The 22,355-nt window shown below is 37.7% G+C and overlaps 1 protein-coding gene across 1 annotated transcript in view; it reads left to right on the plus strand.

The window, feature by feature from the left end:
• The window catches only part of LOC5564551, a 54,579-nt gene extending 36,252 nt beyond the window's left edge, over positions 1-18,327 (plus strand). Inside the window, exons 2-3 of the mRNA XM_021851976.1 lie at positions 16,240-16,680; positions 17,625-18,327. Of these exons, the coding sequence (XP_021707668.1) occupies positions 16,240-16,680; positions 17,625-18,146 (963 nt within the window). The 3' untranslated portion in view covers positions 18,147-18,327. The remainder of the gene's footprint in view (positions 1-16,239; positions 16,681-17,624) is intronic.
• The last annotated feature ends 4,028 nt before the right edge of the window (positions 18,328-22,355 follow it).

Below are 22,355 nucleotides of genomic sequence, written 5' to 3' on the forward strand. Positions count from 1 at the left end.
GTTGAAGTGCATACTTCGCTTTACTTTATACTTGGAAGGCACATTAAAAAGTCGCGTAGGCCGTAGGTTATGCACCGCAAATGATGTAATAATTCAGCCGGATCAGAAGGACAAACCCATTATGACTGCTATCGTAAACTGCTAAGCTCGGAAACACCCTTTCTCCTTTCCGTCATACCCACAGTCGAGATGCAAACCAAGTGTTTCTCGAAGAAGGAACCTTCCTGAGGGGTCTTGCCAAAGTATTACAGAAACGTACAGACCAAGCACTTTGGAAGATTTCAACCAAATTCAAAAAATTAGACAAGCTGTCAAAAATATTTCTATCAGTTTATAGAATATTAGCAAGCACCTCGAAAGATTTGGAAGATTTCTATTGGAACTTCCAAAACCTCCAGTATCAATCCGAAAAGATGTTAGGTATTTACCGCTGGTAACTGCATACCTGAGTATTTTACGAAACTTTCCAGCGGAGATTCATAGGAGTTAACCAGGGAAAAAATCTATGAAAATTTCGCCAAAAACTATTCATAAACCGTGTCTGTCTTTTTTTTATAGACATCTACCAAGGATCACTACTATACTTAGATATCAGTCGAAAACCATTGATCCTACTGTTTAATTCGTGAGGATTCCACGAATGGTTTTAGTGCAAACAATGAACAATTTCAATTTGCTTCAATCGCCGACGACTTTCTCGAGGATCTCGCCAAGAAGTTGGTGAAACTACTTTGATTAAGTTGATAATACGCAAGAATTTTCCCATGTATCCTCCTGATTTCGTGTGACTTTTGCATAGATGCTTCTCTCACTGTCATCGGACGGCGAGACAATGACAGAGATATTCTCCACATTCTCTTTTATTTTTCCGTCACTACGGCTTGTGACAGAATCGTTTAAACATTGAACATTAAACATTAATAAATTGCTCTCGTGAGAGCTCCCTCTTTCCGACTTGACGAAGTAGGCACATGAAATATAGCTTCATCTAGTGACAAGGAAGAGACTCGTTTCATCAGTATCACAAGTCGCTCAGAATACTAAACAACCCTGGTCCGAAAGTCTAAACGTCCGAGCAATTTGAATGGATCATTGAATGTAGTTTTTGTCAGTGCTCACCGCATCAAAACAAAGGCGCCACTGTATATGGGATTTAACATTGTGATAGCATTGCTGTTCTGTCAAACACACAAGGCTACGGTGGCGCTCTCTTTGCTTTCCATAGCGACCGTTTCAGTTACTTTAATGATCCATTAACACGGTATACAATATTGGATAAAACATTTGCAACTTTTTCGAATTTCCATAAAAAAATACCAACTTTGGTAAGCTAGATCTCGGTTATTTATGAGCCAATTTTAATTAAATTTTCACAGAACATCAGAAATAACTTGAATTTTTACTTATATTTTCGAATAATTTTTCTAATCACCAATTTGAATGTAATGATAATAACACTAAAGTGAAATTTTCGACGAAAACTTTAAAACTATATGTCTTACAATCTGATAGCGCAGCAGATAGCAAACAGCTGAAGATATCATCAAGCTATTCCTTTAATGTGTTAATTTATTTTAATTATAAAAAAAACGTCAAAAAATTCACTTTAGTCAAACCGTTACTGCTTTTAAACTCGTGATTGAAAAAATCACTCAAAAATATATGTTAAATTTCAAGTTATGACTGATGTTCTGTAGAAATTTCATTCAAATCGGTTCACAAATAACTGAGATCTAGCTTACCAAAGTTGGTCATTTTCTATGAAAAACCGAAAAAGTTGCAAATGTTTTGTCCAATACAGTATAAGGCAAACTGATGAGAAGAAAATACAGTGGGGAACCGCAATCCGTACACTTCATACACATATTAGGCGTTTTGTATGGAGTGGACGGATTTAGATTCATGTTTTAGGTGCACAGTGCACATTGGTCCCAAAGCCATATCTAGGAAGACAAAAATGATTGTGCCTAAACCGTCAATTTTAGATATATGGTGTCTTCGACAAAGTTTCTCCATATTTTTCAAACATTTTTTTCAGAGATGTGAAATTAGGGTGGCCCACATGGTTTACGAGATCAGCACATAAACTTTTTTGCTGACGCATTTATGACTACACAATGTTCTACAATGTTTTAGAACAATCGATTTGGAGCAACTTTGCCGAAGAACCCAAATTTCTATCTCTTATGGTTCGTGAGTTATGATTTTTTTTATCGAAAAAGTTAGGGTGGTACTGAAAAATCAGTTTTTTCTTAATAACTTTTTTTACGATAATTTCTCGCAAAAACTTTGTTCCGAGCTTTTTTAGAACTTTTGATTGCGCAACTTTTTGCCGAAGAAACTACTGTTCTATCTCTTATGGTTACAGAGTTATCAGAAATTTTCTTCGACAAAATGGTTGTTTTCAAATGCCGATATCTCCGAAAGGCGCTAACGGATTTTTAATCTTTTGTCAGCATTAGAAAGATTATCTTTTGCTCTGTTTATGGTGAAAAAACTGTGAGGACGTTTTTTGTTTGAAAAGATTGACAAAATTTTGAAAATAATATTTTTTTTAACCGAAAATTGTCCATAACTTGTAAAATATTCGAGATAGCTCTTTGGTGCCTTCAGCAAAAATGTGCAAAATTAAAAGTTCTGAAAGTGCTTCATACAAAATATTCATAAAATATCAACGCTCTAACATATATTCACCATAAACCTAATTTTATATGGTGAAGAAAGCGAAAAAAGAGATATTTGCTAGAACAATTGAAATAACTGTATGTAAAGTCATTTAAAATTGAATTATCATGTATTGATATCGATCATAGTAAGCGGAATCTAAGAAGTTGAAAAAGAAAAATTATTTGCTGAAACAGTTTTCGAGTGATCAAGACCCACCTTCTGGTTCGTTACCTTAGACAAGTATTTGGGATTTATATCTGGTTCAAATTCAAGCTTCATGCATTCTTCAACAAGCGAATGCTGCCCTGACTAATTCGTTGTGGCAGATTTATTGGATTTGATTGAATTGAATGGGATAAGTTGGATGCCCAGATAGAACAATTGCAGATACTTCTATATTTCTATGGGAGGATATCACGGGAAGTAAGGTTTTGGTAATTTGAAGGAATTCTTCAAAGTATACGTTTTGTTATCGTTTAGGGTTGATAATATAATAAACGGGACCTGTATTGAACGCATGACCTTCTGCTTAGTAAGCTGAAGCGGTAGCAATTTATAACCAACCACGGCATAGGTTAGCGGGACAAACATTATGTCGCGAGAAATAACAAGACTTCGTTTATGGATTAATGTTCCTTGGATCACTGTTAACGTTCAACGCGCCGTCATCGTAATCATCGTCATCATTGAAACTTCAAAAGCAGTTTTTCTGTTTGAAAACAAAAATTATTCGATAAAAATGTGTTCACTGTGTTTCGATTGGAGAATAGAATACAGTGAACACATTTTCCTATAAATTTTCTTGATTTTGAACGAAAAAACTGCTTTTGAAAATTCTGGATCCTGCCCCCTTAAAACTGCTTCAGCAACTAACTTTCCCTAACTCCTAAGATTTCGCTTACTGTGATCGATCTTATTTCATTACATATATTTTCAATTTTAAATGACTTTACATACAGTTATTCCGGTTGTTCCAGCAAATATCTCTTTTTTCGCTTTCTTTATCATATAAAATTCGGTTTATGGTGAATATATCTTGAAGCGTTGATTTTTTATGAATAGTTTGTATGAAGCACTTTCAGAACTTTCAATTTTGCACATTTTTGCTGAAGGCACCAAAGAGCTATCTCGAATATTTTACAAGTTATGGACAATTTTCGGTTAAAAAACATATTATTTTCAAAATTTTGTCAATCGTTTCAAACAAAAAACGTCCTCACAGTTTTTTCACCATAAACAGAGCAAAAGATAATCTTTCTAATGCTGGCAAAAGATTGAAAATCCGTTTGCGCCTTTTGGAGATATCGGCATTTGAAAACAACCATTTTGGCGAAGAAAATTTCTGATAACTCTGTAACCATAAGAGATAGAACAGTAGTTTCTTCGGCAAAAAGTTGCGCAATCAAAAGTTCTAAAAGTGCTCGGAACAAAGTTTTTGCGAGAAATTATCGTATAAAAAGTTATCAAGAAAAAAACTGATTTTTCAGTACCACCCTAACTTTTTTGTTTAAAAAAATCATAACTCGCGAACCATAGGAGATAGAAATTTGGGTTCTTCGGCAAAGTTGCGCCAAATTGGTTGTTCTAAAACATTGTAGAACATTGTGTAGTCCTAAATGCGTCAGCAAAAAAGTTTATGTGCTGATCTCGTAAACCATGTGGGCCACCCTAATTTCACATCTCTGAAAAAAATGTCTGAAAAATATGGAGAAACTTTGCCGAAGACACCATACATCTAAAATTGACGGTTTAGGCGCAATCATTTTTGTCTTCCTAGATATGGCTTTGGGACCAATGTGCAGTGGTCTAGTTTAGAAAAATCATGGCAGAAAATACGCATTCTCAATATTTCACTATGTTTAGCCATTACAAGTGTTTTGGAACATGATTTAGGGTTGAAGACTCTTTTTTGGGCATATTCACAATTTTTTGGTTGTCATAGAGCAAAATTCTAATGCTGTTTTTCATACGTTTTTTGACTCTTAACTTTTTCAAACAATTATCGTTTAGGCAAACTTAGGCAAGAAAAATCTTCTTCATTCGATTCCTTAGTCTCAAGCACACGTTTGAGCATGATATCTCCGCGGGGAGTAGCGGGGAGCGATTTGTACGGTATAAAGAAGCTCTTCTTTAAATGTTTGAAGTACCTTCAACAATAAGTATTAGTTTTATAGGATTAACGACTTTTTCTTATGAGCACTTCCACAGTTATTACCTGAGAGCTTACTATACCAATGACCATTTTTGCATGCGTATATCGTGTGGCAGATACGAAGATACTCTATGCCCTGGGAAGTCGAGAAAATTTCCAACCCGAAAAAAAAAATTCCACCCGAAGATCCATGGTATTTTTGTCTATCGAATTGTCTGAAACTTTGCAAACTTGAGTGTCTTGGTAGTGTTATTCGAACAACACGCCAAGGCGTTCCCATATGGGACGTTAGCCAGAAAGAAGAACGTTTCAAGTACACCCGATTCTGTTTTTGCACGGGGGATGCGTACCGTGCAAAAAAGTTTTCGGTTCAAAATTTTTAAAAACCGTGCAAAAAAAGTAACACCATTTCTCGACGTTTCATGCAAAAATAAGGTTTTGGCGAAAAAAATGTATGGAAACTTTTTTTGCACGGCCGTGTAAAAAAAATCCGTGCAAAAAACAGAATCGGGTGTAATACTGTTTCATGCGCTCTTTAATATCTTATCTAATTTCTCTCGACGTTCCTAAAAAAAGAAAATCGAGTTATGGATAGTTGACTGTATTATTAACGTCTTTGATGCCATCTTCAAGATATTTGTCCTCCAGTGAGTGGTTCAAAGAAGTAAATGAATCACGTAAATCTATTCCAGACATCCGTTTCAAGTACAGTCAAACCTCTGAGGAGTCGATATATGAATGAACCATTGGCTCTTGGAAATATGGACCGATGTACGAGTTCACTAATTTGACGTTTGAGCGGTGCCGTATTCACTAGTTTCCATGGTCACATAAATAACGCGGCACCGCTAAAACGTTCACTAAGGGGTCGTCCATAAATGACGTAGCATTTTAGGGGGGAGGGGGGTCTTTACGATTTTGTGACGATGTGTGACGAGGGGGAGGGAGGGGTCCCAGCTTACGGACGTAGCATTTTGAATAATTTCGGTGAAAAGAGTAACGCTAAAAAAAGACAAACGGTTTTTTTTATCAAACTTCTTTGTCTGAATTATTTAACTTAAGTTGTAAAATTATGATTCAGCTTCAAAACATTAATATAATAAGATTAAAACATTCTTATCGAATTATTAAATTAACTAAGACATTTTTAATTTTCCTGAAATCAAACAGATTTTGTGACTCTTTAAATATTTATGTAAACATTATATTGTATTCGAGTCCAAACTATTTTATTTATAAATAAACAAATTTAAAGTTCAATAAGCTAAGAAAAAATCAATGCTTTATCGACTTGGATTGTTCTTCCATTTGTTAAAGCATCAACTGTTGAAGTTCAATTCCTATTTCCTCAAAAGAATATTATATGCTCATTAAGGCAAATATTAACGTTGTTATAGTAAAAAAAGATATTTATTCAGTGCGTTCAATGTTGCAGGAGATTTCCACTCAGTCAACTCAACGATTTGTTTCGATATATCATTGCTCTCGATGGAAAGCCTAGATGATAATGAGGACATCAAATTCGAGTGTTATTTTCAATGTGTTTTTTTTTCTATCTTTATTAACGAGATTTTTAGCCCTGGGCTAGTTCATCTCGGAACCAACGGCTTTACTTTCCTTCCGAAGGAAGTCGTCACTGAAAATTTTTTAGTGACTATCTCGGGGATGTTAATTTTTCTATCATTAAGTTTTCTAAATCACTCGATAATTCAGCAAACGAGCATTTTTATTATTTCATTTTGTCATTATGAGTTGTGTAAGAATATTTCAGTATGGGTGACGATGATTAAGTTTAGTTGAAATATAAATAAAGATGATTGTTTAAAAATAGCTGATTTTTGAAACATTCTAAATATTGCAATTGTTTTTTTTTTCTATCTGGTAACTATTTGCTGAATGGATTAGAATTTAGAGAATAATGACGGAGATCCATTCCAAATTAAGGAATTTTGTTGATCATGTTCATTTAAACCTGCTTCTTAACCACGAATAATCAATCAAAACTCCTCTTATTTTGAACACTCACTCCTTGCTGTTAGTTTTATTAATCTGCACAATTTTTTTTATCTTTTTTGTCTACATTTTCGGCTGTATACTTGTTCTAGGTTATAACAACAGCAAAAGTACTACATATTAAATGTAACCCAAATTTAATCAAATTAAATTTAAACTGGGAACCATAATTATGTAACTTAAACAGAAAATAAGTTGGTTTAAACTGTTTTCCAAGTGATTTTTGAGCGCTACAGTATATTAAACTATCATTTGTCAGATTTTCAGTCAGTACTTAACATCAATTGATATCAAACTTTTGAATTTCTGGATCTAATTTTCGGTTCAGCCCAATCGCTGAGGAAAACAAATATAAAAATTGAAAAGGGGGGGGGGGGGGTGCTTGATATGCTACGTATTTTCCAAGGGGGGTATCAGTATTTGTGACAAAATGCTACGAGGGGGGAGGGGGGTGTAAATATTTAGCGAAAAAATGCTACGTCATTTATGGACGGCCCCTAATTTAACGTTTGAGCGGTGCCGAATTCACTTGTTGCCATGGTCACGTATATAACACGGCACCGCTCAAACGTCAACGGGTGAACTCGTGCACTGGTCCATGGACCGATGCACGAGTTCACTATCTGACGTTTGAGCGGTGCCGTGTTATTTACGTAACCATGGAAACGAATGAATTCGGCACCGCTCAAACGTCAAATTCGTGAATTCGTGCATCGGTCCATTGAGTAATGGAACAGGAATGATTTGAAAAGCTGATTGGGCGGATCATCAAAGTGACCAAGGAATTTTGTTTTTAGTATGGTTCCATGAGTCGATATCGAGTCAAGGAACATTGACTCATGGAAGTTTCACTCTATAAGATGAAGAAAAATAAATTAACATGAATTAGACAAATAAATGGTCAAAAGACTTGAATCTCTTATATAGAGTCAATAACGCAAAAATAAATCTTTCAGGAATGTGAAGAAAATTTAATTTATTAGAGAAAGTTTTATTTCAAGTCATCAAAAAAGCTTTAATCCACTCTGAAAAACAGCTTAGGAGTGAACCCCATCCATTCGAAGCAACCCGAAAGCATCCGCATTTTCTTGAGGGGGATTCAACCCCCATTTGAGTAGAATTTAGAAATTATTTCACCTTCTGAAGCTGCGGTTCCCACACCACGTGTATCTCGGGAATGAGCGTGTAAATTAAATTTAGATAAAATCCCAATTCGATGAACGAATTTTAGAAACGGAAATGGGGTGGAATAATACACATTCGATGTGCTGGATCTTACACATTTGAAGAGGGGACAACTTGAAAGCATTACAGGAGAACGATGTTTGCAAAAAACCGAATCAACGCAGTTGCGGATGATTTCCAAAAAGCTTAATAATCTTACGTTATCGGAGACAATCTTACGCTTCATTGACGTGCAAAACTGGTAAACATTTAACAGCATCAGCAATTTGAAATCGATCGTTTTTTTTTTATCGAAACGCATATTTGTTGAAAATGCGAATTATTTCTCGATTACTTTTTCAAATCGACGTAAGTAACTTTTATACGGTTTTGAGAAAATTTATTAGGAAAAATCACAGTCTATCTTCTAAAACTGTTTTAAAATTAATCATCTTTTTAACATTTTTTGCCGTGTACTTCGCTCAAATTTTGCATACACTCAGCTCACGTTCAAAAACTAGGTAGTTTCTATTATTTCCCAAAAAAATAATTATAAAAAAATGATAAGCCGTTTCATTCAGTTACTTTCGACGTTTTTCTACCAGTGTAAAATCGGCTCAAGTAGTGTTTTGTTTTGATTCGTGGTTAAGTCACTTTGTCTCTCCATACAGCGGGGCGACGAAAGTAGTGGTTAGGTTGTGAAAGTTGAAAATGTTACTTTCGTCGTTTTGTAAATCCGGAAATTAAACGTTCTAAAAGTGAAAAGTTGAGTTGGTACAGAGCGGTACGTGTAGAATTCCGCCTGCTTAACACGTAGGATCGATAAAGTAAGTTTGTATACTTTTTTGACTTGAGTCTGTATGAATAAGTTTTCGAGATTTCTCTCGATAAAGTGGAAGTCCTGGCAATAAAAGCAACTCGATTTACAACCTAAGCAACCAATCAATCTCTCTTCCAAGCAAATGAAACGAAATATCCAGGCCTACTCGATTTCAATTTCCGACCGAGAAGCACTTGCCAAGCCATTCGTGGAGTGGAGCACAACATCATAACCCTGGCAACACGCAGCAAGCATCGAATGACGATTAGCGTAACGAATTGAAGCATAATTTATTGGACACCATTAGTGTAGGCACCTAACCCATAATCTTGTGAATATATTTCCTTATGATAAAGCGAAGGGATCGCCAGGGACAAGGATGGGTACCAAACCACTAGCACAGACAAACAGATGTACCACTGGCGATATTTGATGCTGTGATCTAGGCAATGGATTTTAAAGAAATTTCTTCTAAATGCTATGTATATTTGTCTGTGCTACTAGTGTAGTGAGTACAGTCCCTTCGAACAAGCCACTTAAAGATAGCCAAAAAGGACGTACCTACACATAGAGCGACCATAAAAAATAACGATCATCCTTCGTCCGTTGGGTTATCCTTCTTTATTTTCGGACCGGCTTGCATCCCAACAGCCCGAAAAAAAAAGTGTGTGAGGAGATTCCAATCGGTTTTTATCACGCACTCTGTTGGGAGCACATAGGTCCCTTACCTCCAGCAACAATGCATGTTTCGAAAACCTCAAGCCAACCTTTGTTATCACCAAACTCAATCTTGAAATTTATTGTTCGAGTCAAGTTTGAGGAACGTTCCCCACAGAGGATGCGTTCGGATGAATCATACGAAAGAAAAATGTACCTAAGTCTAAGTCCGTAGCATTCGGTAATAAAGACGCGTCTCGGTCTAGTGGGCGTTACGTCGGCCTTGGGACGCGAGATGCCAGATAACGAAATTCCCCGGTATCTTTGATTTTTATGGCTTTTGACACTTTACCTCGAACAATGTCATGGCACACTGCAGTTGGTCACCTATAGCGACCAGTTCTTTGTCTTTTGTTTTGTTTACGAGGTGATAATATGTGGATATGGCAGATATATTCTTCCACGCGCAGCAATTAATTTATAGGCCCATCCGTTGCGTTAGGGATGGTGGTTAAATTAGTCAGGAATTTTAGTTTCCTATTCTTCGAAAGAGTGCATTTTATCTCAACAAATTCAGTCATAAATTCTCCAATCCCATTCGAACGTCAGTCGGAGCAAGCGGCGCGTATCGTTTCGATTCGAAGGAGTCCATCTCCAAAAGAACTCTATGATCCCCAGACGCTGCTTAAGGTGGAACAGCTTAGAATCCGAACTACAATATTGCTCCAAAACTTTATAGGCACTTTTGGCTAACAGATAGCTGAAAATTATAAGATCAGGAACTTTACTTTAGCACAAATCGGCCTTTTTGATGGCCATCTTTGGATTCAGAGATGTTTCACCTTAATGGCGCGCTGACCCATGTGCTTCGGCGGATTGGCCCTAATTGGTGGAACGCCAAGGCAATCACGTTGTGGCGAACGATGTTTTAACACCCCACAAGTGGGTTTCCGTTCGATTAGAAATGAAATGGAACCGACTCATATAGACGATTTCCCCCGTTACGGCCCGTTTCGGAATCCCCCTTTCATCTGTGTTCAGAATGCTGCAGCGCCATCAGACCAGCTGGAAAAGTAAATATTATAAATTTCAATCCGGTCTGGTCGTTTGATTTTTTTTTTTTGGTTTTGTTTCAGAGTTGATGCTTTCAAGAGCGCACGTTTCATCTCCCTTGGCGTGAAGAAATTCCATTAGCAGCCATAAGTTGGTTTGGGGGTTTCTCACAGGGTGGAAGCCTGTGGTGCAACCAGAACCCGGATCAACAGTTTGAGACTAGCCTAGAAACAAAGAACCTATTTTGGGTTTGAATTTGGCATTGGCAGTTTTCTTTGGCTCAGGCGATTGGCTTTGGCTCTATGGCTTTGTCTCTTTGGCTTTTTGGATTTGACTCTTTGGCTTTGGCTCTTTGGCTTTGGCTCTTTGGCTTTTTGGTTTTGGCTCTTTGGTTTTGGCTCTTTGGCTTTGGCTCTTTGGCTTTGGCTCTTTGGCTTTGGCTCTTTGGCTTTGGCTCTTTGGCCTTGGCTCTTTGGCTTTGATTCTCTGCCTTTGGATCTTTGTCTTTGGCTCTTTGACTTTGGCTTTTTGGCTTTGGTTCTTCAGCTTTGGCCCTTTGGCTTTCGCTCTTTGTCTTTGGATTTTTGGCTTTTGATCTTTGGATTAGGCTCTTTGGCTCTTTTACTTAGGCTTATTTGCTTTGGCTCTTTGACTCTTCAGCTTTGACTTTGGCTCTTTGGTTTTTTGGCTTTGGCTGTTTTACTTTGGTCTGTTGGCTTTAGCTTTGGATTTTGCCTTAGCCTTTCCTTCAGCTTTGACTTTTGCTCTATGGCCTTAGCTTTGGCTTTGGATTTAACTATGGCTTTGGCTTAGGCTCTGTGATGCAATCAGAACACGGATCAACAGTTTGAGACTAGTTTAGAAGCAAAGAACCTATTTCGGATTTAGCTTTGGCTCTTTGGTTTTGGCTCTTTGGCTTTTACTCTTTGGCTTTGGCTCTTAGGCTTTGGCTCTTTGGCTTTGGCTCTTTAGCTTTGGCTCTTTGGCTTTGGCTTTATCCTTGGCTTTGGCCCTTTGGCTTTGGCTTTGGTTCTTTTGCCCTTTGGTTTTGGCTTTTACTCTTTGGCTTTGGCTCTTTAGCTTTGGCTTTTAGGCTTTGGCTCTTTGGCTTTGGCTTTATCCTTGGTTTTGGCCCTTTGGCTTTGGTTCTTTTGCCCTTTGGCTTTGGCTTTTACTCGTTGGCTTTGGCTCTTCAGCTTTGGCTCTTAGGCTTTGGCTCTTTGGCTATGGCTCTTTGGCTTTGGATTTATCCTTGGCTTTGGCCCTTTGGCTTTGGCTTTGACTCTTTGGCTTTGGTTTTGGCTTTTTCTTTGGCTTTGGCTCATTGGCTTTTTCTTCGGCTTTGGCTCATTGGCTTTGGTTTTGGCTGTTGCTTTTTGGCTTTGGTTTTTTTCTTTGGATCTTTGGCTTTTCGGTTCTTTGGCTTTGGCTCTTTAGCTTTGGCTCTTTGACTTTGGATTTTTGACTTTTGATCTTTGGATTAGGCTCTTTGGCTCTTTGTTTTTTTGGCTTTGGCTCTTTAGCTTTTGCTTTAACTTTTGCTTTTGCTTTTGCTATTGCTTTTGCATTAACTTTAGTTTAGCTTTGACTTTTGCTCTATGACTTTAGCTTTGGCTTAGGCTCTGTGATGAAATTAGAACCCGGATCAACTGTTTGAGACTAGTTTAGAAGCAAATAACATATTTCGGATTTAGCTTTGGCTCTTTGGCTTTGACTCTTTGGCTTTGGCTCTTTAGCTTTGGTTCTTTGGCTCTTTGGCTTTGGCTCTTTGGCTTTGGCTCTTTGGCTTTGGTTTTATCCTTTGGCCCTTTGGTTTTGGCTCTTTGGCTTTGGTTTTGACTTTTTGGCTTTGGTTCTTTGGCGTTGACTCTTTGGCTGGCTCTTTAGCTTTGGCTCTTTGGCTCTTTGGCTTAGGTTTTTTTGGCATTGGTTTTGGTTTTGGCTTTGGCTTTGGCTTTGGCTTTGGTTTTGGCTTTGTCTTTGGCTTTGGCTTTGGCCTTGGCTCTTTGGCTTTAGTTTTGGCTTTGGCTTTTTCTTTGCCTTTGGCTCATTGGCTTTGGTTTTGGCTGTGGCTCTTTGGCTTTGCCTCTTTGCCTTTGGATCTTTGGATTTGACTCTTTGACTTTGGCTTCGGCTCTTTGGCTTTGGCTCTTTGGCTTTGGCTCTTTGGCTTTGGCTCTTTGGCTTTGGCTCTTTGACTTTGGATTTTTGGCTTTTAATCTTTGGATTAGGCTCTTTGGCTTTGGCTCTTCAGCTTTGGCTCTTTGGCTTTGGCTCATTGGCTTTGGCTCTTTAAATTTGGCTCTTTAGCTTTGGCTCTTTAGCTTTGGCTTTTTGACTTTGGTATTTTGGCTTTATCTTTGGAATTTTCTTTAGCTTTTGCTTTAGCTTTGACTTTTGCTCTATGGCTTTGGATTTGGCTTTGGCTTTGGCTCTTTGCCTTTGAATCTTTGCCTTTGGATCTTTGGCTTTGGCTCTTCAGCTTTAGCTCTTTAGATTGGATTGATCTTTGGATTAGGCTCTTTGGCTTTGGCTCTTTGGCTCTTCAGCTTTGGCTCTTTGGCTCTTCAGCTTTGGCTCTTTGGCTTTGGTTCATTGGCTGTGGCTCATTGGCTTTGGCTCTTTAGCTTTGACTCTTTGACTTTGGTATTTTGGCTATATCTTTGGCTTTTGCTTTAGCTTTGACTTTTGCTCTATCGCTTTGGCTTTGGATTTGGCTTTGGCTTGGACTTTGGGATTGTTTTTCATCTGAGACAGTTTTGGAGACTAGCTTTGGATTGACTTAGATTTAATTAGATTTCGATTTCTTTACGTTTTTGATCTGGCTTTGATTTCCAATTGACTTTTAATTGGATTTGAATTGATTTTGAATTCAATTTCGATATACTTTGGCTGAGTGCTTCTGATTGGCTTTGGATTTGATTTGGGTTGGCTTTTACTTTAGATTTGCTTTGAGTTGAATTTGAATTAGTTTTGAATTTGCTTCAAATTGGTTTTGAATTGGCTTTCAGTTGTGTTTAATTTTTATTTTCGATTGGTACTTGATGAATTAGCTTTAGATAGGCTTTGCATCGGATTGATTTCAACTTTATATTGGTGTTGGATTGTATTCGTATTGGCTTCAAATGAGCTTAAAATCTACTTTAGATTGGCTTTGAATTGCTTTTGGAATGGAATTTTTGGAATAGTTTTGGAATAGTTTTGGATTAGCTTTGAATTGACTTTGTATTGCCTTTGGATTAGCTTTGATTTGGCTCTTGAATGTCTTTGGTTTTCAATCGAAACTTGATTGGTTTTGTATTGGCTTTAGTTTTGCTTTGAATTAACTCCAAATATACTTTGGATTAGCTTTAAACTGCATTGAGATTGGTTTTTGATTAGATTTGAACTGACTTTCAATAAGTTTTTAAAAGTTTTTGGATTGGCTTTGGATTACCTATTGATTTTGATAGGCTTTAAATTGCCTCTAGATTGGCATTGGATCTAGCTTTCAATAGCCTTGATTTGGTTTGATTAGACCTTGGATTGATTTTGAAGTCAGATGCTATTGATAAGCTCTCGGATTGATTTTGATTAGCTCTGTATTTGGATAGGACTTCGATCGGTTTGGATTGGCTTTAAATTGGCTTTGGATTGGCTTTGAACTGGCCTAAAATCTATTTCAAATATGCTTGTAATTGGATTTGGCAACAATTTTCCACTGGTTTTGGATTAAATTTAAATTGAAGATTGATTCTGAATCGGTTTTCGCTTTAAATTGGCCTAAGAGCCCTCTTCAGTGTTTACCCTGACACTCATGTGTTCCATTTTCCAACATCAAGGTGTTCTTCCAGCGCGAGATGCACTTTGGAAAATAGAAATTTATGGTTATGCGAAGCAAGTCGTTAAAAGAACAAAACAGAGGCAACTATTTTTTTTCTCAACCGTCTCCTCGAATTAGCTCTGTCGACTGACTCCAATGAGCAAGCAAGCAAGCAAGTGGGGCATAAATTTGAACTGTAGATTTTCACTTAACCTTTCCGTTAGCTTTTTTCACTCTCGCTCTCATTTCGTTCGAAAAAAAAAACAACAAACACGAGATTAGCTCGTAAATAACGCTTCAATCGGGAAAAGTCGTAAAATTGCACTCCGCTCCTAATTGACGGGGGCCTCCTGTGATTCACGGGTTGCTATGCTGCTCGATTTTTCTCTCGTATGAAGCAATCCGGTATGAATCACAGTGTGCCGTGCAAGGCGGTCTTCCTCCGCACACGTGGGTAATCTCAACTGTAAACAAAGCTTTATACAACCATGACGACAACCAGCACGGAGAAAACGGAAAACCCATATTTGAGTATTTTTTAACTTACTTTTGAGTTATTTTTCTCTCCCTATTTCATTCGCTCCTTCTATTGTTGTCAGAGAGCGAAGAGCCAAACAACCCAAAAACCGAACCTTTGTGCGTTACCTCAAATTTGAGTAAGTGGCATAGTACTGGAAGTTGAGTTATTTGATCTGCCGGTTGAGTGGAAAGAACTTAGCCAGTAGGTATTTTTTCGCATGGCTGCAAATGAAAACAACTTCTACCCCATCAACTCAAAATTAGGTTAACGCACGAACCCCCGGAATTGAGTGGAATGAACTCACTTTTGAGTACTTCATTTTCTCCGTGAGGGCTGGCACACAATTTTTGACAGTTTGCAAACCGATTTGTGAACAAGGCTGAGCGGATTACAGGCACTTCTCGTCGCTGGATTTGCTTGGATGTAGTGCGGGTTGAGATTCGGATTCCCTAGAGATGCCTCCGATAATGCTCGACTGGTGGCAACCAAGCAAGACATTTTTCTTCTCCATGTGCGAGAAAAAAAAATGAGGTAAAGGTTGCATCGTCGAGGGAAAACAAACATCTTTCAAATTGTTCGGTTGGGAACAGTTTTACGGTAGTGAGAGGGGATTACGTATTCTTTGGTTAGAAAACAAGCGTAAGTCAATTAGGCACATTCCGGTTGAAGAAATAAATACAGGATTTTTTTGTAAACAGAAGTCGATATTAAAAGGGGTGTTTTGATTGAAGCGAGTTACTGAGAACTGAGACAGTAAATGCGTTTTAGAATTCAATTTGGACGAAGAAGAATCATAACAAAAACTAAGTAAAAAAAATATAAATATATATAGAAATATATACTTAATTATTCAAACTTTTCTTATAGAAACTATTGTTTACTTCACTGACCAACTTGACACTGACTTGTTGCTTTTTAACACTGGGGTTGATCGTATCTGATATTTTGAAAGACATACGAAAACTTAATTCAGCCAAAATCTGAGTTGAAATGTGGGGGTGTGGCATAAACTCATGAAACAAAAGAGTTTGTTTTTGGACTTTAACTAATACGAAACATTAGAAAACTGAGTAAACGTTCATCTCTGACTTAAGCTCATGCGTTTCCTTTAAAAATTTAGAAAGGGATTTAGGACCCTATTTATTGTTTGGAAAAGTTTATAAGTTTATAAGTTGATGAGCTTAATTTCTTAATATTAAAAGCGTAAAATAGGTGTAGTCACTGGAGGGTTAAACTTTCGATTTTAGTCATCGTCCGTAGAAATATGTAGTACTCAGGCAGGTCTTATTAAGGTTTTAAACCATACTTAAACATGCCATTTCAATGTAGTTTGCTGTACAAACCAATCCTATGATTAATTCAAACATCATTCTTCTCCCTTTTTCCTACAGATCAACACCCTCGCCATGGACTCGCCAGCCAAAAAGAGTGCCAAAAAAGCACCCTCCTCCGAAGACCAGCCTCAATCCACCGGTCCCCGGTCCATTCTGGTGCTGGCCACTTCATCGCCCAGCCATAATTACAAACCGCTGAACCCGACCAAAGTCTCCACCCCCGGCAAGAAACGCCCTTCGACGACGGCCGCCACAGCCCTCAACTGCAAGGCTCGCATCTACAAGTGCATCAAGCGAATCCTCAAGAGGAACAACTTTTCCAAAGAGCAACACAAAGTTCACCCGCAGCAACAGCAGAATCAGCAGAATCAGCTTCAGCAGGTGCAAGATAAATCAAAAGTGGTCGACTATCGGGAGATTAAAAGTTTGCTGGAGAAGGAAAAGCCCTCACTGGACTACGATGTGAACCTGGCCAAATGTGTGGACAAACCCGCGCTGGTGAGTGTTATCTCTAGTGAAATGGAACAGATTTCAAATAATGGTGAAGTGAATCTTTTTGATAAAGAAATTTCTTGAAGAACAGGCTCTCTTGATATCAGAAACCATGCATCTAGTTTTCATTGGAAATAAGAAGTATGACGTATTATCAGCTCTAGTCTAAACGTAGCATTACACTACGTTCAGACTGGAGCTGATACAGTAAGGACCCGATTTTGTCAGCCCCTCGATGAATTTTAGGCTGACAAAATGGAGAACCTGACAAAATCGGGTCATTTTATTTTAATCCTGTTTTTCAAATTTTGACGTTTTACATGATTACATGGACTTTTAAGAGGGCGATGGACATGGGCGTAGCCACTTTTTTATCAGGGGCTCCCCCCTCCCTTATATTGGTAATATCGATTTTTAACACTTAATAAAAGGCATTGTCATTGCCCCCTATGGCTACACCCTTGCGTGCATGGCATCAAACATCATCATCAATTTTAATGTAAACGTGGTAAAACATGACGATAACATTTTTTTTTTTGGCAAATTTAAATAAGGCTGACAAAATCGGATCAAAAAGCTGACAAAATCGGGGGTAGACAAAATCGGGGGCTGACAAAATCGGGGGCTGACAAAATCGGGTCAGTACTGTATTATGTAATACAGGCTAACTTGATATCAAATGCCATACTTGTTATTTCCAGTGAAAACTAGATGTATAATTTCCTATATCAAGAGAGCCTAGATTACGTAATACAAGCTCTAGTCTAAATGTAATATAAGGCTACTATGATCTATTAAAACACTATTTTTTACTGAGTTGGTTGGCATGCTGAGATTCGACAAATAGATTATCGATTAGTAACAATTATTTTAATAACATGTCAAAAATGATGTGACGATTTGAATTACAGAGTACTTACAAAAATCTCTCCTTTTACATCTTTCCCCAGATCAAGAAAATCGCCCTGAATTTACTGAAATCAGCGGAAGACGACAACCGTTGCCTGGTGATTGCCCCCGAGCGCCCATCGGAGACCACATCCATCCAGAGCGATCTCACCCAGGAAGCCGAATACCAACGGCTGTGCGCCGAATCCTGGTTCCACGAAAACCTACCGCGCGCCCTGTCCCTGGACCTGCTCATCAACCAGACGCCCGGCAGCTTCATCGTTCGCCGGAGCACCACCAAACAAGACTGTTACGCCCTTTCGCTGCGGGTCCCTCCGCCGGGGCCAAAGATAGCGCACTACCTCATCGTGCGGACGGCCAGCGACGCCTACCAGATCAAAGGATTCCACAAGGAGTTCAGTTCCCTGCAGGCCCTCATCGTGCACCACTCGGTAATGCCGGAGGCGCTTCCAGTTCCGCTAGCCGTCCCACGACCCACCAATCTGGCTGTGAAAACCAAATGCGAGGACGATTACGACACGGTTTACGATCTCGCACCGGAAACGGAAACGACACTCGCCTAGAACATCCCACATGGACCACAAAGTAATCTTGCCGCATGTGCTCAAAACATCCCCATCCATTCTCAATACAATCCCTCTGTAATTGGACGTTGAGGAACTTTTACCAAAAAACCTTACTGTTACCTATATTGTGTAAGCTATTATTACCTTTACATAGAGCAATATAAATTATTTAAAAAGATGTCTGCCGTTGCGTTTCTTTATTTGTAATCACCTTCCGACAAATTACTTTGCTCATCGAGAGCAAATTATACGCCCACTGACTGATGACGAGGTGCGTGTGTTTTGGGTTCAAATTACACCGGCGATGATGACGACCACGAAAAGAATCAACTTTGGCCCTTCATTAGCTGAAAGGATAGCCCAATAATTACGGGGTAGGTATACAACACTGCACTCGTGGCGCCACTGTCACTTCACTGCCTCAATGACCACATCAGATCCCAATTTTTAATGCGGTGAATGAATGAGAGGAGGGATTCGAGCTAGAACAAAGCAAGCCAAGCATAATTGGCGAGGGCGGTTTCTCATCTAGGCTGGCTTGGATGCATTCCACAAGGATCAAAAGTTAAAAAATTGCGGTTTTCAGCATAGTGTGAAATAATGAGTTTTGTTACTAAAAATGTACATCAATCATGTGTGCGATAAATGCTGCGAAAACCATTGTACATATTAGAACTCACATAGTTATGACGATATAAATCGTATTGCGTTTTCAATAATCTCCTGAAAAAATCTTTAGCTGTTATTAGAGGAGAATATTTAACCCGTATAAGCCTGCCTGAGTGAATGAAAAGGTACTAAAACTATCACCGCTCAGCGAATACATAGGGTGATGTGCTAGTATCCATCGTATTAAGCATTGATCAGTGAGAACTGCAATTTTCCCAGTATTGCAGTGAATGATGCTGATACAAACCGATGCCAAACAATTCTTCCTCAAAACGGCTTTAGCATTGTACAATCACATTTTGATAAATCTTGATCTGTTTTTGGAAATAATGCAAAGAAAATGCATCTTATCGTATTCTCAATCCGTCGTATCGTTTTCAACTCCGTCGCAATCAGTTTCCAGATTTGTCCCACAACTTACGGCTCACTGTGATGTATTGAGCGGTTAAAACACAATATATCAACGCTATAATAAAATGTTTTAGTAGAATATATAGATCTACGGGCATCTCCCTCCATTCCTTCAGAATGATGGAATATACTAATTTCCTTTAAAATTAATTGTTTGTCATCAAAATTCAGCCCAAACATATGAACACAATTCCTTTTGACCGTACAATTATGGCATTACCTCACAGTGCAGCAAAACAACACAATCAAAGGAACCGTATTTTTACGTCGAGGGTCGCTTACACATTGATGCGCACAAGCTTTTTTTTCTCAGTACGACGGATTGAACTTTGTTTACATTCTCAATTATACGCGGCGGTTGAGGAAATTTCGTAAAGTTAGGTAATTTATTGAACTTTTACGGCGTGTGATTGGAATGAAATCCTTCAGTGAAGAAGTACGAAGGTTTTCCATAGTAAAAATAAGTGCCCGGCGAAGTAAGTCACCCACGGGGGCGGGAAGAATCTTGTGTTCGAAAGTGATGTCGATCGCTAAGCATTTCTCTCAAATCGTGTTCGTCCATGCGATTTCGGTGAAAAAGTGAAAAGTGGATAATTGAACTGAAGTTATTTACCGAAATACAGTAGTTTCATTGCATTTTTGGTGTACAGATGGACGAATCATAAAAGTTTTCACAAAATTACATTCGGAAAATGAATCTATGTTGCAGGTAAGTTGGAATACCCGCCGTAGTGGAACATTTTAAGTTTGATACGACGAATAGTAGCTCTTACGACGAAGTAGAACGAAACCCTATATGCATGCTGTTTCAAAGAATTATTATTTATATTTTCAAAACAAGTACTGGCATCCTAACTATCGATTGCAGTTGATAGATTGCCAAAAGATTTATTCTGAATGAAAAAATAATTTTTCATATAGTCGAAAGTCGGTTTTCTGTTTTGGAGTAACTTTGATAATGGATTAGAAATCGAACAAAATTGAATCAATTACGGAACATTTATAGGGCGTTGCATACCTCTACACGGAAAAAAATTCTGTAGTAAAAATTACTATTTTAGCTGACTACGCCCATTCTTGAAACTACCATGCAATTTCAGACCAATTTACTATGTTTACGGTACATCCCACCACATTACTGATACATTTGACAGAAATAATTTACAACAATCTGATTTCGACTACAAACATGGTAAAATCAAGCGCATTTCTGGTCTGCTGAAAATTGCCGGTGCGAGCGCTTAAGTTAACCCCCTAAAATGGTAGTTTTTACCACACAATTTTTTTGCGTGTAGGCGTTTAACGCTATATGGAAATTTCTTACTTAGATTACAAAAATGGCCTCAGTTTGTAAAAATGGTTTTCGCTAAGAGATTTGAGATCAAATTCATGTTCTACTAAAACTAGGCTGTCAAGAATAAGTGACGAACTCGTTATGACTTCATCAAATAGTGATCGTAGAACAGATTGTTTGTAAGCGTTTCAAAAATGCTAAAATCTTACAAGTTTTTAATATTTGCATAAAAATCGTCAATTTTACTTCATTTCAACGTACATAGCTTTGACACGGAGTGTCATACAAATACTTTTTACTTTTGCATTCGTTTTGCTTAACTGATTAACAGAAACTTTGTTATTTCGTCTAGTATGTTGTGGGTCTCGCACTATCAAAGCTACCCGCATTATCAAAGTTACTCCGTTTTACGTTTTATGTTTTACTCATTTTCGTTCCTTTCAAACGGTTTGTATGAAAATCAGAAAATTGGCACAGATTTCTTGTGGGTCGAAAATTAGTGCTCCTCCACTATTAATTCAAATTCGTTCATACCGTCAGACGGGACTACTTTCGATTCCGGGGGCTACTTTGGACACTCGCGTTCTGGATTTATTTGCATTACAAATATTAATCTGAGCTATTTTGTGTCTTTAGTACTTTTATTAACGAACATACGCTCTACAACCAAACATGCACATGTTTTGGAACAACATCAACAATAACAGGATAAAAAATAAAGTGTATCAAACAAATCCGATTATATATTCGCAAGGTACAAAACATTTGCTATGTAACTTTGTTAGAATTTTTCACATATTTCAATACGTATAAACAGTAAACTCAAAACATAAGAAAAAAAAATCGGTGGTATTTTACTTGAATCTGCTGTACAAAGTAATTGCATACTTTATCTGTTATAAATAATCTGCATGTAAGATAAGCAACATTTTAAATGTTTACGATCTTGTGAAACAAGCCATTTTTTTTGTAGAAAAACGTCGAAAGTAACTTATAAAACGGCATATCATTTTGTTATAATTATTTTTGTTGAAAATATTAGAAACTACCTAGTTTTTGAACGCGATCTGATTGTATGCCAAATTTGAGCGATGTACACGGCGAAAAAATGTTAAAAAGGTGATTCATTTTAAAACAGTTTTAGAAGACAGGTTGTGATTCTTCTCAATTAGTTTTCTTAAAACCGTATGAAAGTTACTTACGTCGATTTGAAAAAGTAATCGAGATTTTTCTTATACTTTGTGGATTGCACTTTAAACAAAAATTACTTTTAGTTACAGGAATTGGTGAGATCCTTCTATATACCATTCATATAACATAAGGAATCAGAACGAATGTTTTTGTACAAAACTCATTAATCTTCGCAGTACTTGGTATTTTCATTATTCGTGTGTATCAACTTGAATGGTCAAGCATTCGTAACTGACAGTTCCACTTAACCCTTTAAAGACCGAGACGAACCTTGAATTTTTAAATCACCACAATTCAGAGACTAGTAAATCAATTAATTTGAAATATTTTTTTAAGTAAATGCGGCTAGTTGGTCTCCCCCCTGACCCCTTCTCTTGGTAACGGAAAAAGTGTGGACAGGAGGGGTACAAAATTGGTTTCAAACGGATATCTCAACATCCAAATGAGCTAAAACGTTGATGTGTTCGGCAAAATTATTCAATCAGATCAAGGACTATCTGACTATGGAAAATCTGAATGAGAATTCATCCGCTAGATGGCACTAGTGACAAATTTTCTTCAATCATCTATATCTCAAGATCCTTATTAGCTAGAAGGTTGGTGTCTTCGACAAAGTTATTCAGCAGTTCAAAGACTATCTG

The sequence above is a fragment of the Aedes aegypti genome, chromosome 3 (assembly GCF_002204515.2).
Source record: "Aedes aegypti strain LVP_AGWG chromosome 3, AaegL5.0 Primary Assembly, whole genome shotgun sequence".
In the NCBI taxonomy this organism is placed as follows: Eukaryota; Metazoa; Arthropoda; class Insecta; order Diptera; family Culicidae; genus Aedes; species Aedes aegypti.